Source organism: Tinamus guttatus, unplaced genomic scaffold (assembly GCF_059628265.1).
Source record: "Tinamus guttatus ecotype Peru unplaced genomic scaffold, ASM5962826v1 Tinamus_guttatus_pri_ptg000439l, whole genome shotgun sequence".
NCBI classification, from domain to species: domain Eukaryota; kingdom Metazoa; phylum Chordata; class Aves; order Tinamiformes; family Tinamidae; genus Tinamus; species Tinamus guttatus.
Window position 1 is genome coordinate 950,096 of NW_028288973.1, and position 27,426 is coordinate 977,521.

Below are 27,426 nucleotides of genomic sequence, written 5' to 3' on the forward strand. Positions count from 1 at the left end.
TTTTACTCAGTGACATGGGAAGATTTTATTAAGTTAAAATTTGAACTGCACAGCAGAGCAGTAGCTGTCACCTTCAAGAGCTGGCTGGGGTGGGGGCAGTAGCAGCCTCTCAGCTCCTCTTCGCTGGAGAGGACAGGATCTCCCCTGTCCTGAATGGAGGGCAGCTGGGAGAAGGCCCCCACAGCCCCAGGCTCCTGCCAACTCAGTTCATGAAGGAGCCAAAGGACAGTCTCTGAGAGTACTTCATCAGGCGGCCTTTTGCCAAGGTCTCCTCTTTCGAAGCATATCCATGGCAGACTGCCCGTTAGCTCCCTCCTATGGTTTTTGTCTGTCTTGTCTGCAGGTCCCTGGGGATAGCGTGGGGGGAGCCTTGTCCTCGCAGTATGTCCCAGCAGGGCCTCAGAGACATTTGGAAGGGAGGAAACAAGTCCAGCTGAAGGTGGCTGTGTGATCAAGAGGAATGCGGCTGGGGAGGAGGGAAAACAAATTCTTTTTTTCAGGTTAGAAGATGCTGGTGATGTAAAAAGTTTTCCCCCTCCTATGCCTCCTCTTTCCAGGGAAAAAAAAAATCTATAAAATATATTTTTTTCCACATATAAAATCCTGAAGAAGGTGCACAAAAGGAGCCAGTCCAAACAACGTGCTCAGATACGCAAGTGAAAGGAGTTTGGAAGGGCTTCATTGAAAGCTTTGGGAGGGGAGTGAGGAAGCTGCATGGGAAAGGGAGATTTCTTGCCAAGGCGATTACAGATGAGATTCAACCTCTCCCTCCCCGTAAGTGAGGAATGGAGCAAATAAAAAAAGAGAACAGATAAACAGATGAAGAGTAGACCTATGGAGGAAACAGAGAGACAAAAAATAATGTTTAGAAGGATCCCAGTGAGTGCAGAAACACCCCTGCCCTTCTGCTACCCACGAGCACGGCCCTTTAGCCATCTGCTAGAGACCTTAGCCTTGCCCAACCCCAACCCTGACAGCTGCTGCATCCAGGCAAGACACAAACTAGCTCTGGATAACAGGGCACCCTTGTTCACTTCATAGCGCCCTGTCACTCCACTTCCTTATCCACATATAGTCACCTGCATCAGGGAAACCCCAAGAGTAAATGTTAATGATTAGCTGGAGTCAGGGCTGCTTTGGTGCAGACCCAAGATTTCCTGCTGTGGTATGTAAGCCCCTTCAAAGGTGAATGAAGAGGAAACATTACCCATGCGGGGAGCAGATTATCAGGTAAGTGTCCCCACAAAAACTGCAAGGTAAAGGCTGGCATGGGGCCAGCTCCTACCCCTCAGCCTAGTTTAGTGGCACTCGGTGCTGGCAATAGGAAGGCAGCCAAGCATCGAGGGCAGCATGGGGTGAAGAGAGACAAGGACATTGAGGAGAGAATATCAGGGACAAGAGGAGGGCCAGGACCAGGGGTGCGAGCCAGGGGTCTTCAAGAAGCGTAGTCAGGGCAGTCAGCCCTGCAGCACTGAGCGGGGCAGGAGGAATGGCCCTTGGCTCTGTCCCCCTCAGCCACCTCCCTTCGCATCAAGGCAGAGAGGCCCAACTGCCAGCTCCTGAGCAGGATGCCTCCGGCCCTTGCTGCTCACCGTTACTTGCTGATGCTGTTGCACAGAGACTCCTTCTCTTGCAGGGCCGCCATTGCCAGGCGCAGATGCTCCTTCAGCTGTTCAATCTCCCTCTCTGAGCGCACCTTAATGTGATTCAGCTCTGCATAGACATCCTGGTATTTCCCTGAGGCAAATCGCTTATCCTGCCAAGGGAGGGAGAGGAGTCAGCAATCCTGAAGCCGGTATTTGTGCTGGTATTTGCTCCAGGGAGGGGATGGCAAGGAGAGGCTAGTGGGAGAAAGGCCAGTGGGTGAAGGGAGATCCAGACTGAGTAGTGAAGCTCAGCTCAAGTTGCTTCTCCCTCCTTGCAGGCCAGGGGAGCCTGGTAGAAAGGCTCAGCCGGGCTGCCCACAGCAGGCCAAACTGAGCCATTCAGAAACCATTTGGAAAACCAGAAAGGACTAAGGTACCACTTCTCAAAGCACAGGGTGCTCTCCTAACCTATGCTGGGGAGGAAGACACAGTCACTGGTTCCACAACAATGTGGAATGAGGGCATCAAACTGAGCAGGAAGCTGGGGCTCCAATACTGCTCATGTGCATCTGTGCCAGTCACACAGAGAGAAAAAAAAAAAAAAAAGATGAGAGATGTGGGCTACTGAATATTGAAAGAGCTGGTACCAGCCACTGAAATGGTGAAAAGCTTAAAACAGTTAAGCTCTGAAGTTGGGAGGTCATCACTGATTGTCACGGCTTATTTCAGATTCCCTGCTGCGGCAGGGCACTTTTCACTGGAAACCCTCTGAAAGGGGCTGCCACCACTGTCTGTCCCAGAGATCATGGCCTCAGACTGGCAGCAATTTACTCATCATGGTTTGGGAACACGGAATGCAGCAGAAGCCACTGCGCTCAGAGGCACTTGTAGCTAGGAAGCCACTGGAGAAGCAGAGAGGGCAGCAGATCTAGCCTCTGTGCCCAAGGAAACACATCAACACAGAGAGAGGGCTAGCCCTTGGGAAGAGGCTGGACAGGGAGCAGAGGAGGGGGCTGGGGAATCAAAGTGCTGCGCAGGCTTCTCCAGGTTTTCCCCCCTGGCAAAGAAGGGCTCCTGGCCATTCCCCTGCTTTGTGTAAGTACCATATTCACTCACAAAGCAGCTACCAAGGTCCCCAACTATTTCGAGGTATCTCCCCGCCAAACCTAGCCTGAGGTTGCAGTGCTTTCCCAAGCAGTCTGCATTGCCCTGTACTGTTCAGAGATCAGGGCTGTTCTGGGCTCGCAGCTGTTTCACCTGAGGGTCCATTCAGTGCTAGTCCACTCAGACCTGCTGCCACGCAGCCATGGTGCTTCCTTCCTTCAGCTCGCTCCTCTGCTGCTTTCCCACCACTTGTTGAGCGAGGCAATCAGTGCCTGGCCCTGGGACGCAGGCTGGAATGGCTCCTGGAAAACACATACCTTTTGCATCATCTGAAGCTCCTCCCGGAGACACTGAATCTCTTTCTTTAGGTACTGGAGCTCGTTCTCCTTCACCCGCAGCAGTACCTGGACCAGACATGGGGGAGAGGAACCAGAGATGACTCAAGGCAGGGAAGCAGAGAGTGATTGCCTTGGAAACGGCCATGGGCACCGGGTCTCTGCATGCGTGCGACCTTGGAATAGGAAGGAAGGGCCAGCAGGGCCAGGGCAGGAAAGGAAGTGATGTGAGGTGCCCCAGGAGAGCTGCGGAGGGGAAGCTTGCGTACCTCCTTCCTGCACCAGCCCCGGTGCTTCCCTGACCCCACTGCCCCCTCCTCCTGCCCACTCCCTCGCACAGGATGGCTCCCGGATGAAACTGTGGTGAGCACTCGAGGGCCCATGGCAACTGGGCAGGCTAGAGCACCCTCCCTACCTCCAGCTCGCAGGAGCTTCGCTCGTTGTTCTGTGCAGAGCGGTCCCCGGAGCACCGTGACGAAATAAAACTTCGCAGCTTCCCTATCTCCTCCGAGAGGCGGGACTGTAGCTCCTGGGAGTAAGAGTAAAGTATGTCAGCATGGCCATGACACAAGTCTCTCAGCTGCACCGGGCCCTGCCAGGGGACTCAGTCTTCATACCAACCCCTTCCCCAGCTTATAGACCTTTCTGCAATTGTGTCTGCCCATAACTTGTGTCTGTTCCTCCAGCAGCAAGGATTCTCCATAGGATAGGCCCATCTACAGCTACCATCCCTCCCCCTCTTTTTTTTTTTCTTCCTTTTTGATAAAATCTTGGAGAGGAGAAACATGAACAAATAGGGGAATTTTAACAGATAGGGCGTGCTGTACAAGAGACAGCCCCCCGTGGGAGGAATGTGCTCTGTGGTCTCTGCTGGCAGGGAGAGCGCCCCTCTCTCGCCTGGTTCTGCCGGAGCAGCTCCTTCTCTTCTTGCTGAGAGCGCTGCAGCATCTGCTCCTGCTCCTCCGCCTTCTCTGTGAGCTGCCCGATTTCCAGGCACTTCTGGGAGTACTGCTCTGAGAGCACCTGCAGCTCCCGCTTCAGGGAATCCACGTCCAACCTGCCAAAGAGGCACCAGGACATCACTCCTCTGCCACCCCCATTGCCCTCCCCTCCCAATTGTCCCCTAGGCGCTGGCCCTGTTTTCCCACCGAGTGGACATCATCTTCCCAAAGCTTCCAACAGTCACTGTTACAAAAAAAAAAAAAAAAAAAAAAAAAAAAAAAAAGTTCCTTGTGGATTAAGGCTTCAATCTGTCTCCCACAGAAGCACAGTGCTTTTGGGAGCTTTATGTACTGTGGGAGAAATGGAGCAGCTATGCAGAAGGAAAACAGAGAGAACAAGCTGAGGGAAAGCAGTGGGGGAGAACACAACCTCAGCTAGTGCTAGAGTGCTGAGTGGCTGTTTATTCTCCTTTGGGCATATCCCACTTTACTGGTGCCAAACAGGGAATGAATCTCCCTGTCTTACCCTCCAGCAACCCTGGCACACTGCTTGGCACGCCATGGCCTGGAAAAGTTGCTGGGAAAGCAGCAACAGGGATAGCTAGAGGCAGTGGCCGCACGGGTGGGGTGTGATGGGGATCAGCAAAGGGCCTGGCTAGGGCAGTGGGCACTGGGAAAGGCAGAGGGAGCAGAGATTTCTTACTGATGCTGCTTCTGGAGGGCTTCTGCACCTGCACCACCCTGCTGAAAGCTGCGTGTCCTCCCCAGCTCCTTATTCATCTCCTCTCGATGGGCTTTCTTCAGTGCTTCAATAGCTGCAGAAGGGGAAAACAGATGTGGGATTAGCCAGGGAACTCACCAAACTCTTGCTCCTGAAGACCCAGAGACCTGGGGCCATGTTGACACCTAGGAAGCAGGGTCCTCAGCATCCAATTGGACCATACCCAATGTCCTCAGTCTGGAATTTCTAGGGTTCCAACACTGGGAGGAGAAGGGCAGTGGTATAAATGGTTTCTGGCACAAGTGAAAGGCATTTAGGAGAGGAGGGAGGAACCACCTGAGCGGGGCACATCTTGGTTTCCAGCCCTACCTGCTGCTGTCGCCGCGGCCTCCTCCGCGAGGAGCCGCTCCTTCTCCTGCCGCAGCCGCTCCAGCTCCCGCTGATGGTGCCTCTGGAGCTCCTCCATCACCTGCTGGTGGGACGACTCCATCTCGGCCAGGCTGCGCTCACAAGCCTCCTGCCAGGGAAAGGACAGCAGGAGTGAGGGGCTTGCAAGGCCTAGACGCGCAGAAGGGAGGAAAGGCTGAGCCTACAGTTGGCATGTGGCCATGCTGATGTTTGGCTTTGCAGACCTCACTCACTCAGAGTCAGGGCCATTTTGAGAGAAACGAGACCACCTTCCAGGATGAGGCTTTCCTTCTGAAACTGAGGAACTTCTTTTATTGCTGGGCACAAGTGTTTAATGGGGCCATTTCACAGCTTCAGGTGGTTTGCAGAAGAAACATTCCTCTTCCTCTCCTTATAACTGAGTCACCAAGACATGAAGGTCTCTCTTTGGACACAGGGGAGCTGGGAATAACACTTCCAACACCATGGCCAGGACCATTCTACCAGGCTACCCTGCCTGACACAAGGATAGTAAAGACTGGAACCACATATCAGTATTTGCCTTTTAAATGAAGCAGCATTCCCCAGAATCAGTGAAAGCTGAGCCTCTTCAGAAAAGTGACACCTTCCATTCCCCTCCAGCTCGGTCAGATGTTATTAAAGAGCCCTCCCCAAAGCCTAACTTAGGGATCTTCCTCATGCAACTCATCCCTTTTTGATGGGTTTGTGCAGAAGGAGACCAACAAAATCGTTCTCTCAAAGCCTGACTGCTGGAGCTTACTGGTATTGCAGAAACGGAGCAATTCCCATCTCAAAAGCTGTGTGACCAGACTCACTGCAGACGCCAGCAGTGCTGCCCCCAGCCCCTGGGGAAGGATTTATATGCCAAACTGTTCCAGATCATGACTTTAAAAAGCCAAGGTTGCCAAGACCTCAGTGGAGAGCTATGGTGTTCTCCAAGAGCCCCTTGCTGTCCCATTCCTTCTTCCAGCAGCAAAGAAAATGCTGAGATTAAGAACAGAGATGTGTGGTGGGGATATATGTCCTTGCTGCTCCTCCATACTGAGATGAGGAAATCTGGCAACTGCTTCACAGCTCAAACAAAGGAGAGGAAAAGGTGAGGGATCAGTTCTGTGGTTTGTCCACAAACTTGTGGTGAACACTGGCAAATTAAGACAGAAAGATCCCTTTTGGGAAAGGAGCTGTTTTTATTCACATACCCTCACTGGCCCTTTGAGGCCAAGTAATTAGGGGGATAAGATGGCTTTTCTTCCCACTCCTTTTTCATTTATTTAACCATAAAGAAGCCTTTAAGTGGTTAACAGCAATCAAGATCACAGAGTGACAGGTGACTGGCTGCGCTGGGTGCCACGTGACTTGCGGCTTTCTTTATCTGAGCTAGGTACAGCAACCCCACTGCAACGGGCTGGTTACCAGCCTGAACTTCCTTCCCCTAGAGGTTCTTTCAACACTTAAGACAAGCCCTGAAATCTCATTATTGAGGTCAAACTACAGCTTCCCTTTACACAGGGCACATTTTACTTCCCTTCCCCCAGTAAGGGTGCTGAACATGCTGCCAAATTTGATCCCATTTGCTTTTCCTCCTCCACTGGCTAAGTCCAAGGGGGAAAAAAAAAGAAAAAGAAAAAAAAAAAGAAAAAAAAAAAGTAAATCAACAGGCTGAAGCATGAGCAAACTCTGATCTGCAGGGTTTGCTACGTGCTGTCCCAGCAAACCTATGGGCTGTGCTATTGAGGTGACCTTCAGTGCTTGCACGGCCCTGGCAGGGAAGGGAGCTCCCCACAGCCTGACGGACTACTTTTAAGGAGAGATTTCTGTTGTGAAGGGAGCCTCCTCCTCCAGCGGGCCCCTATTGGTGACAGCAGTGTGCAAATCACTGGTGAACACAGAGCAAGCTCAGGAGAAAGTTGCTATCTCTGTTCCGCAACGCTGCAACGGTCCTTTGGCAGGAGGGAGCTGCGGCACAGCTTGCTTCTGGCAGGGCCAGAGGAAGGTTTCATCACCCAGAGCCACACAGCATAGGATTAAAGCTGCAAGGCCACAGCTTGCAGCACTTAAACAGATGTGTGTCCTGAACTGTGGGATGTTTAACACATCTGAGGAGGGAACAGGAACCTTGGCGTGCGCCATGCAGCCTCGCGCCTCTGGAGCTCAGTCTGTTCCAAGAGAGGAGACGGCTCGTTCCAGCCTGCGCGAGCGCAAAGCAGGACACAGTGCCTGCCTAACTCTCCTCCTCTCCCACGCCATTTACACTCGGGTTCCTTTAAGGCCAGGCAACACACGCTGGCCTTTATGTAATTAACATTGATTACAACTGAAGCTAGTTATTGTCACCACAGCAACCCAATGATTAGCAATACCTGCCTGGCAGCCAGAGCCATCACTTCCTGGGCCGATCCCGCACCCTGGCCCTGCTCACCTGCGAGATGTATCCCCGGGGCACGTGGCTCTCTCCCTGGGATCTGGCAGCATCCCGAAGGCTCTCGTTGCGGGCCCGGCAGGACTCCAGCTGTGCCCGCAGGGACTGGACCTGCGCCACGGAGGGGAGAGAACAGCTCAGCCGCAGGCAGCAAGGTGCTGAGGCCAGACTAACACGCTGCATCTGCCAGCCTTGGGCCTAGGCACAGGGAGGAACATGCACAGCCAAAGGAGACGTGTGCTTCCCATGGGAATGGCAGCGATAAAGCCACCAAACCAGTGAAGCCAGCCCCAGCATGGCAAGAACCAGTGAGGAAGGGAGGTGACTTTATCATAAGACTCTTGTAGAGCTGTATCCATCCCAATGGCAAACATCAATGCACCCTTGGCTACACTGAGAGAGAAGCACATTGCTCCTTTCACAGATGGGGAAGGGAAGCATTTGCCAGCTTGAAAACAGCCAGAGAAAAGAGGCTGCAAATGTACTCCCGGGAAACAGACTCTATACAAGTAAAGCCACCGAATTAACTTACCCTTGCCCAAAATGTGGCCTGGGGAGTCTCTCAATGCACACGAGAACAAGCCAGGTAACAAGTGTTACCCAATGGCGCGTGCTCCCATGTGTCTCAGAGGTGGCAAATGGAGCCAGAACTGCCAGGAGCCAGTGGGACAAGAACCAGTGTCTCCTCTGTACCTCTGCCCTGGTCTCTCACAGGGCTCCCTGCTGCCCAGGAGGCAAAGGCCTCGGGGTAGTACAATAAGGATCCATGAGAAAGCTGTTTTCACAGAGGAGAATGCCCCTACCTCCTTCCTCAGTGCTTCATTGGTTTCTCCATGGCTCCCCTTGCTCTGGTTCAGCAGCGCTGTCAAGGGCACGCGCCGCGAGTCCTTCAAAGGCAGACGTTCCAGCTCCAGCCACTTCTTCTCTATCTCCTCGCTCAGCCGAAGCCGCTGGTCCTCCGAAAGTGGGGCAGGGGGGACATCCTGCTCCCCGACCTTGCGGGAGGAGTTCCCTGTTGAGCCGTCGCTGTGTGGGACCACACCATCAGGGGCCTCAAACCACTTCCGCCTCTCCTCCGAACGGATGGCCTGATCCCGCTCCAGATCGTCATGCCTGGGAGTTCGGTCACTGACCCTCAAACTCCCTCTTGTCCTCTGCGGGGAGCCCTGATTCACAGGGCCCTGCTGCAAGGGGGACAGTTCCACATAGTCAAAAGCGTGGCGCTGCCCGTCTGCCTTCCAGTGAGTGCCCTTGGAGATCACCTCAGAGCCCGAGCCCGGCCGCTGCTGCTCCTCTGTCCTCAGCGAGCTCTTCGGAGGGACGTAGCTTCGGAACGAGTTTTCCTTATTGCAGTCGGAGAGCCTGGAACCAGAGCAGATACACGTGAAACAGAGGCACGGTGCAAGAAAGGAGCCTGTAGAGGCAGAATGGCCTCTGCGTTGCAGGCCTAACTCAGTGTTAAGCCTTTGCTCAATCCAACCTTTAAAAAAATATATAAAATAAGTGCAGAGCTGGGCCTGTTACATCATGTCACTTGGCAGCTCTGCATGCGTGTGTGAGGAAACATGCTTTCCTGAGGGGTGAGGGGGTGGAAAGAATTAGGCCCAAGTCCCAGCTGCACCAGAATCCAGTGGTAAACTCAAACTAAATCCATGTTGTGAGGCAAAAAGTGGGTTTAAGAGCAGGCTTCTGCGGCCAGTGTGATCAGCAGGATTTCAACCCATGCTGCTGGCTGTGGCTGGAGATTGGTGTCTCTAGGCTATGCTTAGGAAGAGCAGAGCACAGGGAAACAGCTGGTTGGGCAGGGCTGCAACTTCTTCCTGATCTAGCCATGCTTAATTCCCCAAAGCTCACAGACAGGAGAGCACAGGAGTCTAGCAGGGACTTGTGCCTCTGGAGAGCATCACCTCCCCCTAGAACTAAGCGTGTGCTTGGTTGCTGACAGCGGGCAAGCTGGACTCAGGAATGGAAACAAACTCCTGCTCATCATGAGTCCAGATGTGGCCATGTACTGAGTTTCCAGCCTAGGCCCAGCATCGATCCCTGTGCACGCCTTGCTCCCCTTTTAAACGTGGGGAGACAGGGAGCTACCAGCCTTACAGATCCCTGATGAGCCTTCTCAGTGCTTGCCCTTAAGGCAGAGGGACAGAGGAATGCTGTGAGAGAGGACAGCACGAAGCCAGGGAGGTCTCACTTGGTGACGTCTGGAGCGCTGACCGGGCGCACGTTCTTCCTCAGCGCCTCAATCCAGTTCCGCCGGATGCCCGAGGTCATGGCAGACAGCGTGAAGACGGCGTCCTTCGTCTGAACAGGAGACACGAGAGACGCTCTGCCGTAACCAGGCAAGGCCATGGGCGGCTCTTGCCTGCTTTTCCAATACTACTGGGCAACCTGCTTGCACAGGTGGCACACTGTAAAATCACCAAGAGCTTTTAACAAAACCCTATGGCCCCTCTTTGGCGACTCTATAGTCCCTGTCATACCAGCTAGAGGTACCATCCTCTGTCTCAAAAGACTTGCTCACACCCATGCTCTGTTTTGTAGACGGGTAGGAGAGGAGGCGTGCTTTTTGCACAGAACCTTGTTACATGTCCCCCATGAGACCATTTCTAAAAAAGTATATATATATAAAAAAATTGCCAGCACATTGAGACAAACATTAGAAAGTCTAGTCCAAACTTTTTAATGCTTGGAACTGAGCATCAATGTTGGGATACAGCTGGTTGCCACAGGGACACCAAGACATTAAATGCCCAACTGTGCACATGCACAGAAAGAAATACTGTGATGTGTGCTGCTTTAGCAGCCACCTCCTACTGCTACACAAAGTAACAGGAGACAGAGCTGTACTGGGGCTGGATCCAGGGTACAGGTTGTTACTCAAGAGCATGGTGAACTGCACTGTGCTGAGATCTGCTCTGCTAACCACTCCCTCCCACTCAGCTCTGCAGAAGCTTCCTCGGCCAATGGGTTAAGTAAACATTCCTGCAGGAGCTTTACTCCTGGGAAGCCTCTAGCCCTAGTCCAGTCCAGCAAAACCCCCTCCTTCCTTTGCTGGCACACAGTACCTCATGTCTTTGAACACCGTGGACACATGTCACCACCTAGCCTTGCTGGACTGGCAGTTGTGGCACAAGGTTTGCACTGCTGGAGCTTCCGCAGGAGACGCACGCGAAAGGAGACAACGCGTGTTCCCAAAGAGTACCCGTCTGCGTGGCCTCTGCTCAGCACCAGAGCTGTTTGGTATCAGGCACTCACGTGTATCTGGAAGCCATAGTTGCGTTGCACTGCAAATTCAGTCACGTCTGTGCACGAACGAAGGTCGATTTCACCATCAAGGTCATCAGCCTGAAATCACAGCCACCCTCTAGGACATAAGTACAAAATCCCGCTCTGAAGAAGCCCCTTCTCCAGAAGGTGGGGAGTCCCACCAGAGCTAGTGTGTTAGCAGGCTCTCAGCACTCCTTGGCACAGGTCAGGTGCTTTTGGTACTTGGAAAACCAAACACTATAGCCCAGTCCATCAGCAGATACTCCAGTCTCAGCTTCTACATAGTGTGGATTCTTTTAACTTGACTCCAGTGGTGACCAACAGCATGGATGGAGAGGACCAGAGCAGCCCAGCCTTGGATCTCTGGGTGGCTAGGCCTTCTCTTCCTCTCCCATCAAAAAGCGACTCTCAATAGACCTTGACACCCCTGTTCGTTGGGGCACTATATACCCCATCCTCTTCAGGACCCCCTTTGCAAACTGCCTCGAAGAGAGACTTGCCACATTTGGCTCCTTTTATTGGGACATTCCCCATTCTGGAAGCAAGCTGGTCATGCGAGCGGTCGCTTTTCTCTCCTCTCTCCCTCTCAGCACCACAAACGGCCAGGAAAGAATGCAGGTCTTGAGCAATGCTGCCCGTGCTTACCTCCTCAGCATTAGAGTCTCTGTAATACCTCAGGCTTGAGTCAGTCAGCACGAACCAATGTTTCTTCCACTGCAGGCAGTTAGGGGAAGGGAGGGGAAAAGACAGGAGGGAAACGGATAGACAGTTACTGAGGAAAGCAAAGGAACAGGGAGGGACTTTCTGTTTCTTGACCTTTCAGCCCGCTTGCGTGCAAAGCTCTTTCACCTTCTCCAGATCCCTTCCGACTCCCCCACCTCAGCTAAGAGAGGGGCAGCAACAGGCACTCGACAAGATGCTGTGCCTGCACATCGAGCAGGGCACCTAACCCAAAGGTTCCCCTCAGCAGGAAGTCAGCTGGGTCTTTCTCAGCAACCACAAGAAGCGGGGAAGGAAAACCACTGCTCATGTGGGGAACACCAAGAACGGATGCTGGGGAAGGAGGCAGTCTTTAGGGTCAGGCTTACCTCCCCCGGCTCATCCAGGATGGACATCCATCCTTTCTTGAAATTGAGGAGATCTGGCTGGAGATAAAAAGACAAAACTGAGGGTTACTCTGTGCTAGGTCTGGGACAACCCACAAAAGGTCTTTTCATGCCAGCAGGTTGGAGCTGAGTGTATAATAAGTGAAAATAGCCTAGCATCACTTTTAGGAAACTCATGGGGGCTTAGGACCCAGTGGCAGAGGAGGACTGTCTTTAGCTCTCAGCAAGAGGCAATCACTCCTATAAGAGCAAACAGGAGATAAGGAAAGATTTAAAAAAATAAATAAAGGAAAATATGCAGCAGGGAGATTTCCACAAGCTGCCTTGGAGGTATTTGTTCAGAGATGGGAGGGGAGGCAGGGGCAAGGGGAATGTGCAGACGGGAATGCTGGACTGCCACTGAACAGGCTTGGCTTGGAAAGGAGGCCAAGCTGAAGAGCTAGACACATACCTCACCCAAACCATGGGCAAGAGTACCCCACAGGTATGTCCCTCTAGTAACTTCACCACCAATCACTTATTAAAGACAAGAGCAGCTCTCTATGAAACGGCCCTCACCACAACTGTACAGGAGGTAATTACACAGCTGTGAAAACACACCACGTTTAAATGATCTGCCCGAGGCGAGAGATCAAATCAGAGTTACAACCAGAGCTTGAGAACAAATCCTCTCTGACACATTTGGGGCTTCTCTCTTGCTACCTTGCTCCTTCTGTTCTTTCTTGCTGCAGGGCCTGCCCTCTCTCTGGCCTTGGGCCACAAATGCTGAAGAGGAGCATGATCAGATTTTCATCTAGATCACCCCATGCTAGGAAAAAGCTCCCCCCTCCCTCCTTCCCTGGCTCCACCTAACCTCACACAGCAAACACAGCATCCCAACCAGTTTATCTCCTTCCCAAAGGTGGGGAGCTGCAGATCTGACTCACGGAATTGCTCTCCCTCGTGTTGCCCTCGGCCCAACAGGCTAGAGCTGGATCTCCTCCCACCACCTCTGCTGGCTTTGAAAAAGTAGCACCAGCAAATAACACAGTGACTCTTCTTTCAGGGAGGACAGAGTTTGCAGATCTGTCACCAGGTCGGCACAGCAAGAGGAGAGGAGGCTGAGCCAGGCTGTACCTCCGGGTGGTCTGCACCAGACCTGCCCGCGCTGCCCACGTGCCACGTCCTCCACGCGGGACCCGGCTGGTGGGAAGGGCTGGCTCAGCAAAGCCAGGGCTCTCCTGTGCCCTCGGATAAGCACAGTGAGCGGCCGCTGCGGAGTCGGCTCGCTGCCCCGCAGGCCTGGCTCGACGCTGCCCCGCTGGGCAAAACCTTCCCCTGCTTTCACCTCGCTGAGCCGCAGCTCTTGGGTTACACCCAGGGTTACGGGCGGGTGAGAGCGGGGAGGCCGCAAGAAGGGGAGGGCCGGCTGCCGCCGCAGCTGCAGGCCGGGCCGCAACATCCGACTGCAGCCCCCAGTGCCCGCGGCAGGGAGCCGGGCAGGGAAACGGGAGCGACGCAGCGCGGGCTCCCCCACAGCGGCTGCCAGGGGCTGGGAAAGGAGGAAGGCGCCTGCGTCCTCTCTCACAGCCCCAGGCATCCCGCCAGCCCCACCGCCGCTCTGGAGAAAAACACCCCGAAAATTAATTCCTTCCCCGTGGCAGCAGCTCCACCCTTTCTCCCGCTATCCCTTCCAATCCAGTGACTTCAGCTCTGGCTCCAGATTGGGAGCGGTGGGGCGGAGGAGGAGGAGGGGAAGGAAAGGAAGCAAAATGCTAAGAGCAACCTCCCATCCTGGGACACACGTGCATCAGGCGGAGGAGACACAGGCGCATTCGGTTCCTCTGGGGCCCTTAGTGTGAGCGCAACGTCTGCTCTGCCCGAGCCCACCCAGCGTCCCCAGAGGCCGCCCAGCTTTTCCTCCACTCTACCAGATGTCCACGCGCTTGCTTCCCAGGAACGGCTGCGATGAGTAATAGACATTACAGAGTAATGCAACCACAAGCGGGGACTGCTCTCCCCTCCTTTTTGGGGTGCTTCAAAACCAAACCAAAGCCGCAATATTAAGCAGGCTGCGAGACAGAGGAAATGCAGCTTCCTAGAGGCATCTGGATTTTAGGAAAGCGCCTTCACAGAAACTATGGGGCAGGCTCTGGGCTCCGAGTCCTGCAGGCAATAACGCAGCTGAGATCAGAGAGGCAAAAGAACAATACAGCAAGGCAGGGAGCGAAAGGATTTCTGGCCAGGGTTATTGTACAGACCAACTAGGTCTCGTCTTGTTGAAGACTTCCACAGCCAAAGCATTAACTGGTGAAGTAATGGACAAGAACAGAGCACACTCCACTGGGAAAAAAAAACCCCAACAAAATCCCAGCATTGTACAAGTCTTGCCAGAACCTCTGCCACCACATCCCTGCCTTTTTTCTGCCCTTTATGCAGGACTAGGGCCAGAAAATGCCTCCCACAGGGCTTTTCCCCAAGTATGTGAATTGCACAGGGCAGAAATAGTCTCCTTTCCCTGCAGCCCTTAGATGTGGAGCACAGCTATGGAAGCGTCTTTGAAATTATTCTTGTAGGCAGGATGGTACCACAGCAAGGGATATCTAAAGTTCCCTTTCTCTCCCCGTCTCCGCAACCAAATTCAGCTTCATCATCTGGAATAAACAGCCTGAGATACAGCCAGAGAACAGAGACTGAACACTGCATCTGAGGAAAAGGCCCAGAGACAGGAGGAAGTAAACGATCAGGAAAGCAGCGACCCTGAGAGATCCGGGTATTGGCAAACACCAGCTGAGATGCAAAGATGCAACCGGATGCACCCCCAGCCAAACACAAAGCCGCTGTCCCTGAAGTGCTGCTCAGGGCTGCACATGGAGAGCTCTGGGCTTCAGAGGCAAGAGCAAGTCCGCCCGGCTGCAACTCCACCTACCAGAGCTGTACCCAGCTCCGCACACCGCGTGGCCGGCCAGGTAGGGGCGCCGGAGCAGAGTGGCTGGGAAGGTAGGTGAGGTCTGGAAGGAATGGCTGACAAGGCCAGGTTAGAGAGAGCTGACTGCTCGGTCTGGCTGAAGAGCAGCTACAGTCTGATAACAGTCTGCAAACATTTGAAGAATGTAAACACCAAAGAAGGAAAGGCAATGGGGTGGGGGTGAAAGAATTACTCCTGGGTGGTACAAAAAAGGCAGAACCCAGAATGATGGAAAACAGGAGAAGATGCTGGACCACGCTGAAGAAAAAAAAAAAAAAAAGCTCCAAATCCAAGGAGCAGCCAACCAAAGGGGAGAATGAGAGCACCTCGTCTTGGCTTGCTAGACTAGACAAATCCTGGTTGGCACTGCAGGCTCCAGAGCCAGGGGAAAGGGATGCGACAGTCAGGTGGACTCCTTCCCTTTCCTGCCATTGCTGTCCCTGTGTCTTCCCCTCCTCCTGATCCCAAGAGCTCCCGAGGGCCACAGGTTCAGGGCTACCGCTTTCTCTCACCTCCTTTTCACCACAAGAAAGACTGTAAAAGGGTTTTCAGCTCCCCAGAAAACATGTGTTTCTCTGTTCCAGAAAGGGAACTTGCTTCACAAGCAAAAGGCCCAAGGCCAAAAGACAAAGCAAACTGCTCTGTCTTGGCTTAGTGGAAGCAAAACTGCTCTCAGGCTTGAGAGCACACAGCTCCCAAAGCTACACGTACTGCAAAAACAAGCAGGCGACGAGCTCTCCCTTTCCCACAACCTCCCTCCGTGAGAAAAGCCTGCGGGCATGGCCCGGTCTGTCATCTCCATTATTCCACTCTGCTCAACAACCTTCCTCCTGCTTCCAACAACGCTCCTTGCTGCTAGACTACATCCCTTCCCCGCATGGAGGGAGGACTTCTCATGTCCTGGCTGAAGTGGATTTTAGAACTGCCTGAAATCGGCGAGTTCAGCAAATCTCAGCGAAGTCGCTGTTTACAAAAAGCATGGATTTACCACTGCTGACCAATCTAGGAGGGGGATACCTGTTCCCGCGGGGTGGTGCCTGCTGCTACAGCATCCACAAAGACGGTTGCACAGGAGCCTCATGGTGCCGCAGATGAGGAACAGAACAGAACATGGTGGCAAGGAGGGACCTGGCACCAGTGCAGCAGCGTTTGGCTCATCGGGGGGCAGGAGTCCAGGCACCAGCAGGCCTCCCGCCCTGCCTGTCCCCAGCGCTGGCGGCCGAGAGGAAGAGGAGCAGGGAGGGGAGGAAAGGCAGCAGGATGCTGCAGGACAGGGAGGAAGCGGCAGCTGACAGCTCCCGGCAGGGTGCAGGGCCAGGCCGGGTGTCCCCCCGCCACGACCCTGGGTCCTGCTGGGGGGCAGGAACCACCCCCCAGCCCTCTCGGTACCCCACGGCGATGCTGGGCACAGGGGCCAGGCTGCCTCCTCGGTGCCGAGGAAGAGGGGGCCACCTCTGCACTCCCGGCCCGGGGAGGTGAGGAGAGAAACAGGTCCCAGACAATTCCAGCCCCTGTGGCGGATCCAGGCTGCGACGAGGTGACAGGGACATGGGGCGAGGGGAGCACCCCATGGGGCGGGCGGTCCTGGAGCGGGGTCAGGAAGGAGGGAAACAGGGATCACGAAGAGGAAGGAGAGGAACCGCCAGGAAATACATACACATACACGCACACACACACGCACACATATATATATATTTCCTAGGAGGGTGGCTGTGGCTCCGCTCTCCCAGGGAGCGCCCCCGGGGCTGCCCCCGGCCAGGGCCGCGCGCGGCACTCACCGTCATGGCGGGGGCTCCGCGGGCGGCGGCGGCGCCGGGAGCGGGGCCGGGGGCGGCGCGGCGGGGCTGGGCGCTCGCAGCCAGGGCGGCTTCAGCGGCCGGGCGGCTCCAGCGGCCCCACCATGCCCGAGCCGCGCTCTGCCGCCCGCCTCCAAGTTTTTTTTTTTCTCTTTTTTTTTTTTTTTTTTAAGAAAACTTTTCTTCCCTTCCCTTCCCTCCACCCCCTGAAACTTCCTGGGAGGGCCCGGCGAGGCCAATGGGCGCCTGTCGCCGCGGGCCGGGCCGCCCCGCAGCCAATGGAGCGGCCGGGGCGGGCAGGGGAGCAGCCAGTGCGGGAAGGAAGGGCGAGGATTTGGGCACCGCCACGGGGGTGCCAGCCCGTCCTGCCTGTCCCGCGCGACGTCCCGGTGCCTCGGGTCTGCGGCCCCGTCCCTGCTGGACAGCTCGGGGGCATGGAAATGTTATACCCCAGACCCAGGAAGAAGCAGCCCGGAGCCGGGCTGCACAGGGGCTTTGGCAGTCCGACAGGGCCCACACCTGTGCTCGCTCCCCTGGATTGAGGTCCTCGGGTTTTCTTCCTTCCCCCCTCCCACAGAAGTAGGGCCCAAAAGGAGCGGCTTGTGATGGGTTGTCTGCGCAGAGGCGGTAGCAGCGCAGAGAGGAGCACTGGTTCTTCCTGGAGGCCTGCAACAGGTCCCTGCAGAAAGGCAGCCGGAGGGGGAACTGCCGGGCAGGGTCTGAGCCTGCAGCGGGTAACCGGGAGCTCAGAAAGGCTGAGATACGTTACGTGCCAGATTGTATGGGACGTTGCTAGAGCACCTGACGCGGAGCTCAGCAGTGTGGAAACGCGAAGTACATTGGCTGGAAGGGCAGGCAGGACTGGAACCAGGAGCTCTGCGAGCGCAGGGCTCCACACTGACCTGGGGCAGGGAGCTGAGGGAGGGGGGAGTCACTGGTCTCGGGTTTCAGAGGCTTTTGCCAGGCCTTCCTGCCTGGTTGTACAGTGAGCAAGCCTGCCTCAGCAAATGTGTGTTCCGAGACTTACTTCTTGGGGGACAGCCTGGCCAAGGAGACCAACAAACATGGACAGAGAAGGAGACGGGAAACTGGGCTATACAGGCTCCCAGGGCACTTTCCTCAGCCCTCCAAAACCACTTGCCTGCTATTATTGGTCTCCCAGAAATGCCAACACAATTGATGATATTTTCTGTCATGCCACTGATGCCAGTTTCATCCCTTTCCTCATGCCCATGAAACAGCTGGCTCTGTCTTATCAACAGATAATAGTAAAGGGAAGGAGCTCGACTCCAAATCTGCCACTCGCCCCTCCCTGACCTTGCAAAAGGCTAGAAAGTCTCAGTTTTCCAGTTTGAGAAAGAGGGTATGAAGGAGACCTGTTTCCGTGCGACACAGGGATGTGTTAGTGAACCACAGGGAAGGAGGCATGCAGGCACCTGCAGCTCTGGGCAGCAGTACACCTAGCTGAGCCCGCTCAGTGTCAGCATCAAGGACCCAAGCGCAGTCTGCAGCTACGTGCTGACCTGCAGGGAGGGCCGATGCCATTTTTTTTGGTCACAGAGAAAGGCCACACCATCGTTGTTGCAACCACCAGCTCCCTTCCTGTCCCATTCCCAGGCGCTGTCCCCTACCTTGTGGTGTTTCTCGCTGGCATGCAGGTACAGGTGTTGGCTTCCCGAGGAGCTGGCACTGCTTTGTGGTGGGAGGGTGCCTCCACCCGGCTGGGACTGCAGGGAGAGAAAGCAGGCACTAAGCCCTGGGTGCTTAGTGCTTTCCTCAGTTTCCAGGAGTGAATATCCACCTCCCAGTACAGCTCGCAGGGGAAGAACCTCCTCCCAGTTCTGGGAAGGCAGCGTTGCTCCTTCTCTGGAGAAGAGGGGATGGCCGGGCAACAGGAGGGCTATAGTGTACGTGTGAATAAGGGTGTGCATACAATCTCCTTCTGTTCTGACCAGCAAAGAGAACAGCAAATCACGGGACCTTCCTGCTCTATGCAGGTAGAAACCTTGTGGAAGGGGAGGTGGGGGTCCCCATCTATTCTATGTGGGCTTCTGCCCACATTTTCATGCCTCTACTATACTCACATAAGAAATGAAGTTCTTGTTCCCCCAGTCATTTTCCAATGGCTTTTCTGGATTGTTTGAGGCTCGGACAGGCTCTGGGCCCTTCCAGTCATCTTCCAACCACTGCGCTGGACTCTCAGGCCTTCTCCAGCTGTTGTCTGGCCGTGGTCCTGCATTCACACACCTAGCGGGGCTCCTCCACTCCCTCTCCAGGTGGTGCATCAAATCGGCATGGCACATGGGCTTCTCTTGATGCTTCCAGTCCTTCTCTATCTTCTGGCCATGGTGAACATCTCCGGGACGCTTCCAGTCCTGCTCCTGTGGTCGCACTGGGCTCACTGGGCGCAGGGGCTTGCCTCGGCCTTTCTGGTCGCTGTCTGCACCCTTCCCCGGGCTGGAAGGCTGCAGTTTTTCCCTGAGGGTCTGCCAGCCGCACTCTGCGTGCCTCACAGGGCCCCCAGTGTGCAGCAGCTCTCCTGAGTTCCCCCATTTCCTCTCTGTGCTCTGCACCAGGCTGGCAGGAGCAATCTCCTTTTGGCTTTTCCATGTGCTCTCTGCCTGTCTCCTGGGACTAGCCGATCGCAAGGGCCCTGCTTGGCCAGGCCTGCTGTTATCCGAACTCCTACCGAGGTTCACGGAGTGCAGGGAATCCCCTCGGCTCTTCCTCTCTGGGTGCTTCCCTGTACTCCCAGTCTGCCAGGCAGCTCGGTCTCTTTCTGTGGGCTTCTCCAAACTCGTGGGGTGGCCAGACTCTGCTTGGCCCCTCCAGTCTTTCTCGGAGCGCTGGGGAGGGCTCGCAGCCTGCCCAGGTCTCCTCTCCGATCTGCGAGCCGGGCTTGTGGAGCGCAGGCTTTTGCTGTCCCTTTCCAGCTGCCGAACGGGGCTTGTGGACTCTCTTGGTCTCCGCCAGTCCCTCTCTGCCCGTGTTGCTGGGCTCGTGGGGTGCAGGAGATCCCCGCGGCTCCTGCTGTTCCTCTCCAGCTGCCAAGCCGGGCTCAGGGAGCGAAGGGAGCCCTTGGGCTCCCTGCTGTGCTGCTCAAGGTGCCGGAATAGCCGCTGGCCCTAGGGACATAGGGGGGAGAGAGAGAAAAGGGTTCTCTAATAATTAAAAAAAAAAAACCCTCAAAAACTAACATCTCGCAGGTGAGAGGGAGCAAGGGAGAAAGAAAAGGTGAGATTAGGACTGGGAGACAGTTTAGTTTAATAGCTCTACAGACGAAAAGCATCACAGCAGTTGAATGCATGTGTGTAGAACCAACACACACCTAAGAAGTCCTCGCTTGTGACTGGGGGAGTGGGCTGAAAGGAAGGGACTGGGAACAGAGGGAAGGAGAGGAGGAAATGAAACAGAAGCATGAGGTAAAAATAGAAAACAAAACAACAACAACAACAAGTGTCAGGAAGAAGCAACCCAGCTTGGAGAGCTGGGCCTGCGCTCTCTAAGCTTTAGTGAGGGTTGGAGTCCCACCATGTGGCAAACTCACCTCTCTGAACAGAGTGGGGCTGGACTGCCTCCGAGCTAGTCGAGCCTTGCTGGGTGGCACAGGGGTCTTCCCATCGAGCCGGTCCACACGGCCTTCCTCCAGGGCCTGGAAAGCCTCCAGAGTCTCCGATTTCCTGCAGGCACACACAGCCCATCCCAGGTGCTGCTTCAAACTGGCTTCCAGGGCCCTGAGGCTTGGAGGCTACAGAGACCTGGTGAGCCAGCTATGGCTATAGTTCCTACCCCGTCTGAGCCTGACCCCACAGATCTCTGCTTGTGCCAAACACAAGTAGCCCTCTAGCCTCTCTCTTGCTCTGTCTTCATTGCTTTAACCACCCTTGCTTATGTGTCCCACTTTGTCTCCCATGTCGTCTTTCTACTACTGCTTGAGGGAAAACCCAGCTTCCCGCCATCCTGTCCTTCAATCCTGCATCCTGTCCACCCTCCCCAGGACAACTTCCCCCGTCTTCTTCCCATTTACTTCCTGTTCTCCCTTCTTCCCCTGTACCACCAGCTGTTGGCATGTGCTAGAGCCACTTGGGATTCTCAACCCAAAGCCATGCTGTGCCCATATCTGCAAGCAGGAACCAGCTGGCATTGGGGACTGCAAGGCAACCCCAAGTCCTTGGCTGAGTTGCAAGCAAAGCTGCGGGTGAGGCTGAAATCACAGGCTCATCCCACAACCCAGTGGTTTTCTCAAACCTACAGTGGAACTTGGATCCCTGGGGAGTCGCTGACACTACGGGAAGGGGAACCACCTCTGGTATTCCTCTTTGCACGGCTATCCCAACCCCATAGCATGTCTTGCAGGTTCTGGGACATGGCTGGGGAAAGGAGGAAGGTGGGCAGCTCCCTCTGCTTCCGCCAGCTCAGCTTAGCTGAACCTTTCCAAAGGCCTCATGTTCGTGCCTGCCACAGGAAGCCTGGCCTGGCCTGAAAGCTCCTCAGAGGGCCCTCATGGAGACAGGGAGGCTGGACATGGACGCAGCCCTACCTTTAAAGAAAACATAAACATAGCTGAAGTATGAATGTGGGCCGGGCCTCCCTGTCTAGCCCATGCTCTCCCCTGAGGCATGGAGACTTGGAGGTCTTGGCAGCATCTGAGGGCAATCCTATGCGTCCACCACATGGGGACCCATCCCACTTCTCACCTGCGCTCACAGCCAAATATCCGCTCTACCTCCACCCGCCCGGGGCTGAGTGTGCGGGAGCTGCTGCGATCGAAGGCCTCCCCGTGGCTGAGGCGTTTGGGCTTGGGCAGGCCGGCCAGCGCCGTGTACTCCTGCCTCTCCATGCCATGGCGTCCCTCCATGCCCCCGCTGCCGCTGGGGCGCGCGGCGGCCTCCCGAGGCGGGGAGCTGGCCAAGGAAGCGAGGTGCCCGCCGGGGCATGGCGGGGCGCTGCGGGCCGGCGAGGCGCTGCGGCTGGCGCGGGGCAGCGGGGAAACCCAGGCAGGGTCAGATTTCCGGCGCTCCAGGGAGAAATAGCTGCGCTCTGTGCGAGTTCTTGCCCAGCTCTCTGCAGGCTTTTGGCTTTTGAGACCACGCTCTGGGATGGGGAGAAAGCAGTTACTGCGGTAGGCATGAGCGATGCAGGAGAGCACCATTGCATCTACTGCAATGCACATCTTCATGGGAGAGCTACAATCCTTGAGGGTACAGACAAATCCCAGAAACTGTCCAGGTGGGGCAGGAGCATTGAGACATGATGCTGTAAACCAAGGGCGCACCAAGCCATGCAGACAGACAACACTCAGGAGAGCCACATTTTGAGGTCCACACACAAGAGATACAGAGTTTCACAGAATCTGGGCCTTATCCTTTTGCATGTTCCCAGAGGGGTATGTCAGACCTCTGGGACCAAAACTAGGCACAGAATAAAGAGATGCTGGGAGAGCTCAGGCCCCTTCAGTTTAAATAAAGTTCTGCTGTGAAATTCAGACTCCCATAAAGGTCCCCATGCGTAAAGCAAGCCCAGACTAAGACGTACCATGGGAGCAAACCAAGTGTACCTGCTTTCAGAGGGCAGATTTCTTTCCTAAAGCTCTGGGACTCTGCTCTTGCCCAGGGTGCTGAGGGAACAGGCTGCCCCCACCTGGCTCTGTCCGTCTGCAGGACTTGCGTCCGCGCCTCTTCCTTGGGGCATGCGTAGTTCATCATGTCCCGCTTGCCTGATCCCAGAACGCTGTCCCACAGCCTGGTCATTTCCCTGTCCTGAGAGACAAGATAGAGCAGATCTCTGCAATGAGGGCAGAAAGCTGCCACTGGAAGCCTCTGTGGGATAGAGGCAGAAGCAGAGGTGAGGAGTTACAGCCCATTCGGTCCAAAGCTGCTGGTGAACAGGGACCAGGAAGGGAGCAAGGGGAGCATAAGGTGATCCCAGCCCGACATCAGCTGGCATGCCAAGGAATAACATAAGAAAACCTTCATGGGGCAATCTATGAGTAAATCTGTTCATTTGCTAAGGGGAGACCACATTTTGTGGGGACTAAATGCCTCGAACGATCCCCGCTTGCATCTCAGGAGTTTGTGAAAGCACCCAGCAGATATGGTATGGAGGGGTTGGGGCAAGGGAGCAGGGGAGAATGAAATAGCCCAAACCAAGAGAGACCCTCTTGCTACTCCCCATCTTACCTTGGGGAGCGTGGAGTTGGGTTCGGCACAGGTGCGGACATCGGTGCTGGGCTTGGTGCTGCCTTCCCCGTGCTCACCCTCTGCTCTGGGGCTGAGCAGGGGGTATGTCCAGCTCCCTTCCCAGCTGTGGAGCAGGGAAACAGGAGAACCGGTGGTCAGCACAGACCCGGGAGGCTCAAGGGCAGCAGCATTGCACACACAGCTCCAGACACAGGATCTCTTGCATCTTCCCACCCCTATCCTCCTGCTACAGCCATGGCCTAGCTTCCCTTGCCCCTGCTGGGATATTCCCACCAAGCAGGATTGGACTGAGCGCGGTGCCGGCCGTACTCACCGCACGGTCCCGTCTGCGGGGCCCACACTCACGTACACCTCGCACTGAGGTGCTACGATGCACAGGGTGTCCCAGGGCCCGCCCGGGTCCGTAGTGCTGCCAGCCTCGCGCCCCTGGGCCTCCACGGCATGATCCTGCGGGGAGGAGCGGGATGCGGTGATGCCGCCCCCGTGCCGAGGACAAGGAGGAAAGCTGCCTTTCCCAAACTCCCTCTACCTCCTCCGAGAGCGGCCCCGGCACTGGGGCTCTCACTGCCTCTCCCAGCCCATTCCTCCTCACTGCTGAGATTTGTCTCCTACTCCGGGAGGCCGGAGGGGCCTGGTGAGGTCCTGCGTGACGATGGACATCTCCCCCGCTGCAGCCACTATGGAGAAAGAGCAAGTGGAAAAGGGCTCGGGGGAGGCGTCCCTGCGCGCCGCCTGCGCCAGCCTGGCCGTTGCTCACAGCCGCTCTCCCGCGCCGCTCGTGGAGCGGGTGACGGAGCCGGCAAAGCGGAGGGGAGGATGATTTTTCCAGGGAAGGCTGCGGCCCCCGCCCCTCTCTGCCCCTCTTGTGGATGCACTGGCATTTCCCCAGGGTTTGGTCGCTCCTCCCCAGCCCCGTTACCTTCACAGCTTACAAGCAAGGGGGGAAGGCTCCTGTGAGCCAGCTGTCAGCACCGCTCTCCCTCCAGCATCTCGCCCGTGCTGGGATTTGCTCAGAGGAGATGGCTCTGAGCAGATCACAAGCAAAGGGCTGAGGTAACTCTAGAGGGCCCGGGGCCAGGGGGAGAGAGGGAGAGGGCAAGAAAGAGAGAGGGAAGCTCATTACTATTTCATAATCCCAGGCCAGTCGCTCCTGGAGGACAGAGAACAACACGAAACCCTCTGTGAACATGAAACCGGCTGACGCAGGGCCAGAGGCAGCCGGCCGCGGCCCCCAGCCCTGCCCCAGCCCTGTGCCCAGCCCCGTGCTCAGGGACGGTGTCAAGGTGAGGTTTGCAGAGCCCAAATTCCTGCGGTGCGTCACCCCCTCCTGCCCTGCTGTCCCCCTGTGGGGACACCTCACTGCAGCTACTCAGCCCTAGGTCTGAGGCATCACTGGGGGGCCTAGGGACACATGCCAGGACAGAGCTATAGGGGAAGCTGCTATGAACAGCAGCAGGTGGAATCAGCAAGGATTAGATCCAGATAAGGGTCAGAGCCTGCTCTGCCGGTTCCCCCTTCCTTACCTGTCACCATTCATGCACATGTACTGGTATCTGGAAGAACCCTACATTCTGTTTTGGGATGTATGGAGCTCCTGATGCTCCACGTCCAGCACTTTCTCCCTAAAGCAGCTCTGGGCTTGATGCCAGTCTGTGGGCACAGGTAAATGCAGGATTCTCCCTGCCTGGGAAGACTCTCTCTTCACTCAGCCTTCTCTCTCAAAAAGACACCTAGAAAGCCCCGCTGAGCCTTTGTGTTGGAGATTTCCATATCTACAAAGGCACACGGGGTCCCAACCCCAAACAGAGGGGCCCTCAGTGAAGCATTCGCAGCTTCCAGGTGGGACGGTGGTGCTCACCTGGCTCGCGTGCTGGTGAGCCCCCGCCACGTGGAAGCAATGCTGGCACAGGCTCTTTGCAAACGCGTTGGCTTCAAAGCTCTCACAGGGCACATCGTCTAACAAACCCGACATAGTCCATAGCAGGGACAAAGGTGCTTTGGCTGATGTGCTACAGGCAGGGAGCAGCCAGAAGAAAAGAAGTAAGGAACAGACGCAGAAAACCAGAGCTTTCAATCCCCTGACCTCAAGCTCCTGCAGAGCCAGAAATGTTGCTTCCAAACTCAAGTTTGCTGCTCTTAGTGCACAATACTGGAATGAAAAGGTATCAAGATTCAAGGTCATCAGTGTGACCCATATAATACATTTTAAAATACATTTCAATCCATGCTCAAATGTCTGCTGGCCCATCCCAGTTTGGAAGTCCCAGAGAGGCTCCTGATATTCTGCTTGGAGGAAATTTCCTTATCTCAAGCTCTATTAGAAAGCACAATAAAGGAAAATCTTTATTCATGCCTATGTTACTTGTAAAGGGACATAGACAACTTAGAAAATGTAGAAGCCTGCTGAGACTTCCTAAACTTGCTGATCTCTTTCAACATTTGAGACACGTGCGATAGTTGCTTGCAACGGTGCACAGTACAAGTGTTGCTAGCACAAGAGCTGGGCTCTGCACGTATGTCGGGACTCTCCCTGGAACATCCTGCCCATCACCCCCTCCCCTGCCCCGCTCCGCCAACACTGTGCTCCAGAGGCAGCCAGTCCATCGCTGATGTGAACATCTTGCTGCTCCTCTGAACGTGGATACTTGAGTCAGAGCAGCTGACCGAGATTATGACTGCTCCCCAAAGCGCCCCTTGATAACTGTCAGCACCAAAACCAAGCTATAATTTTTGTTTTGGTGATGCACTCATTTTGCAATATTGCAGCTTGCACCAATGCCAACCTCGCAGCCTCCCTCCTTGCACTGGGCCCTGTGTTCGAGCTCAGTGGCCATGCCAAACCCTGCCCCGAGCGCGGCACTCGCCTCCCTGGGCACACAGTAGGAAAACCCCCAACGTTGCTTCCCAGGGACGTCCAACTTCCTAGGGACGTCCAACGTCCCAGGGGAACGTCCCAGGGACGCGGCACCCACCGTCTGATGGGCAAAGCACCACTCCCCGCTTCCCACTGGATGCTCCGGGCCCTCGGGGGGAAGCTGCTCCCCTGGGACTGCAGCAAGCAGCCAGCCGTGCCCGGTGCCCCCGGTGCCCCGGTACCTGCCCGTGCCGGCATCTCCCGCGCCCGCCGCGCTCCGCGCGCAGCCAGCCTGCCCGCGGGAAACGCGGGGCGCGAGGCCCCGCCCCCGCGGCGCTCATTGGCTGCGGCCGAGCTGTGATTTGAATAGCGCCCTCTGAGTGGCTGGCGGCGGCGCCCGCGCCCACGTGTGCGGGGCCGCGGGCGGCGGCAGCCCCGGGCAGCTCTCGGTTACCGGAGCGTCCCCCGGAGCGGCGCGTCCCGGAGCACCAGCCGGGCCTGAACTTCTGCAGCCCCAGTGATGCCCTCCCTTGCTGGCACCAGCCGGGCCTGAACCTCTGCAGCCCCAGTGATGCCCTCCCTTGCTCGCACCAGCCGGGCCTGAACCTCTGCAGCCCCAGTGATGCCCTCCCTTGCTCCTGCTGCTCTTCGTGCTCCTGCTGCGTGTTAAAAAAGGGCTCCCAACCCACTCCTCAGCTCTGTCTCTCTCACATCAACTCCGTTATTCTATTAGTCTCCAGCAGCTCTTGAAACTCCCTCATACACATTTTTTCCCCCATGTCCATGAAATGCAAGGCTGAGAACAGGAGCGGCACTGTGCTGGATACAGCCTTGAGCCAGACATGCAGTTGCACGGCTGTTAACAGCAACGATTACTGAATAGCTCATCCACGTGCTGCTGCTACATCCAGCTTGTGTTGCGCTCCTATTTTTCCACAGCTGTCTGACCTTCTTGGCTCCCAGTCAGGCTCTGATCCCCTGCAATCCCCATGACACTTTTGTGTTCACACGTGAGCAGAACTGCAGTCTAGCCAGCGAAATCCACCAAGCACGGAAACCTGAACATAGCAGCCCCTGTCAAACCCTCCCCACTGCGTGGCGCTCGGTGCAAACCCTCAGGCACAGGCTCAAATAAAATGCAGGTGCCTGTGATCGCCTCGCTGCAGAACCAAGCGTGAAGCAGAGCGGGGCAGCAGGAGAAGGGGCAGCTCAGGGGCACATCCAGGTAGGTTGTATTTGGAAGCTGCTTCTTCCTGAGCCGCTGGAACTTGTTTGCGAACAGCTGGGGGAAAAAAAACAACCAAGCTCAAATCTGTCTTGAAAACAAGGTGGGGGTGGGGCAACAAATCACAGAACAAGAATTTTAAGCCACAGCCTGGTATGAGCAGGCACCCAGCCTGGTATGTGATGCGTCCAGCAAACACTTAACGTGCTAACTTGCGTGTGGAAACGTATAGCCTTGATCCAGTATATTCTGGAGTAGCCCCATTCCAAACCCTGTGCATGACAACAGCAGCCTGATGTCTTTGAGTCAGTAATTTATGTTACAAAATAAAGATTTAATCAATCAACTGGAGAAATCAATAACGGGTTGAGTAATACTGTTATCTCCATATGGGATTTAACAGTTCTGGTTTCAGTTTTTCCGTACACTTTTTTTTTTCTCTCCCCTTCCTCTTCATAAATGTACAAGCACAGCTTCCAGCAAGGACTGCAAGTTTTCAGAACACGGAAGAGAG

General features: G+C 55.5%; 1 protein-coding gene across 1 annotated transcript; it reads right to left on the minus strand.

Moving 5' to 3' along the window:
* TRIOBP (TRIO and F-actin binding protein) lies at positions 1-26,466 on the minus strand. Its single transcript, XM_088531854.1, has 23 exons — positions 26,399-26,466; positions 24,692-24,842; positions 23,147-23,280; positions 22,813-22,936; positions 22,191-22,392; positions 21,331-21,727; positions 20,181-20,313; positions 19,977-20,009; positions 18,718-19,758; positions 18,265-18,360; positions 11,873-11,929; positions 11,430-11,498; positions 10,773-10,862; positions 9,709-9,818; positions 8,318-8,876; positions 7,515-7,625; positions 5,057-5,204; positions 4,670-4,781; positions 3,923-4,082; positions 3,441-3,554; positions 3,008-3,094; positions 1,593-1,756; positions 1-832 (listed from the first exon to the last, which is right to left on the minus strand). The coding sequence occupies exons 1-22, from the start codon at positions 26,464-26,466 to the stop codon at positions 1,595-1,597; spliced, it is 4,158 nt and encodes a 1,385-aa protein (XP_088387980.1). The 3' UTR covers positions 1-832; positions 1,593-1,594.
* Positions 26,467-27,426: the final 960 nt, after the last annotated feature.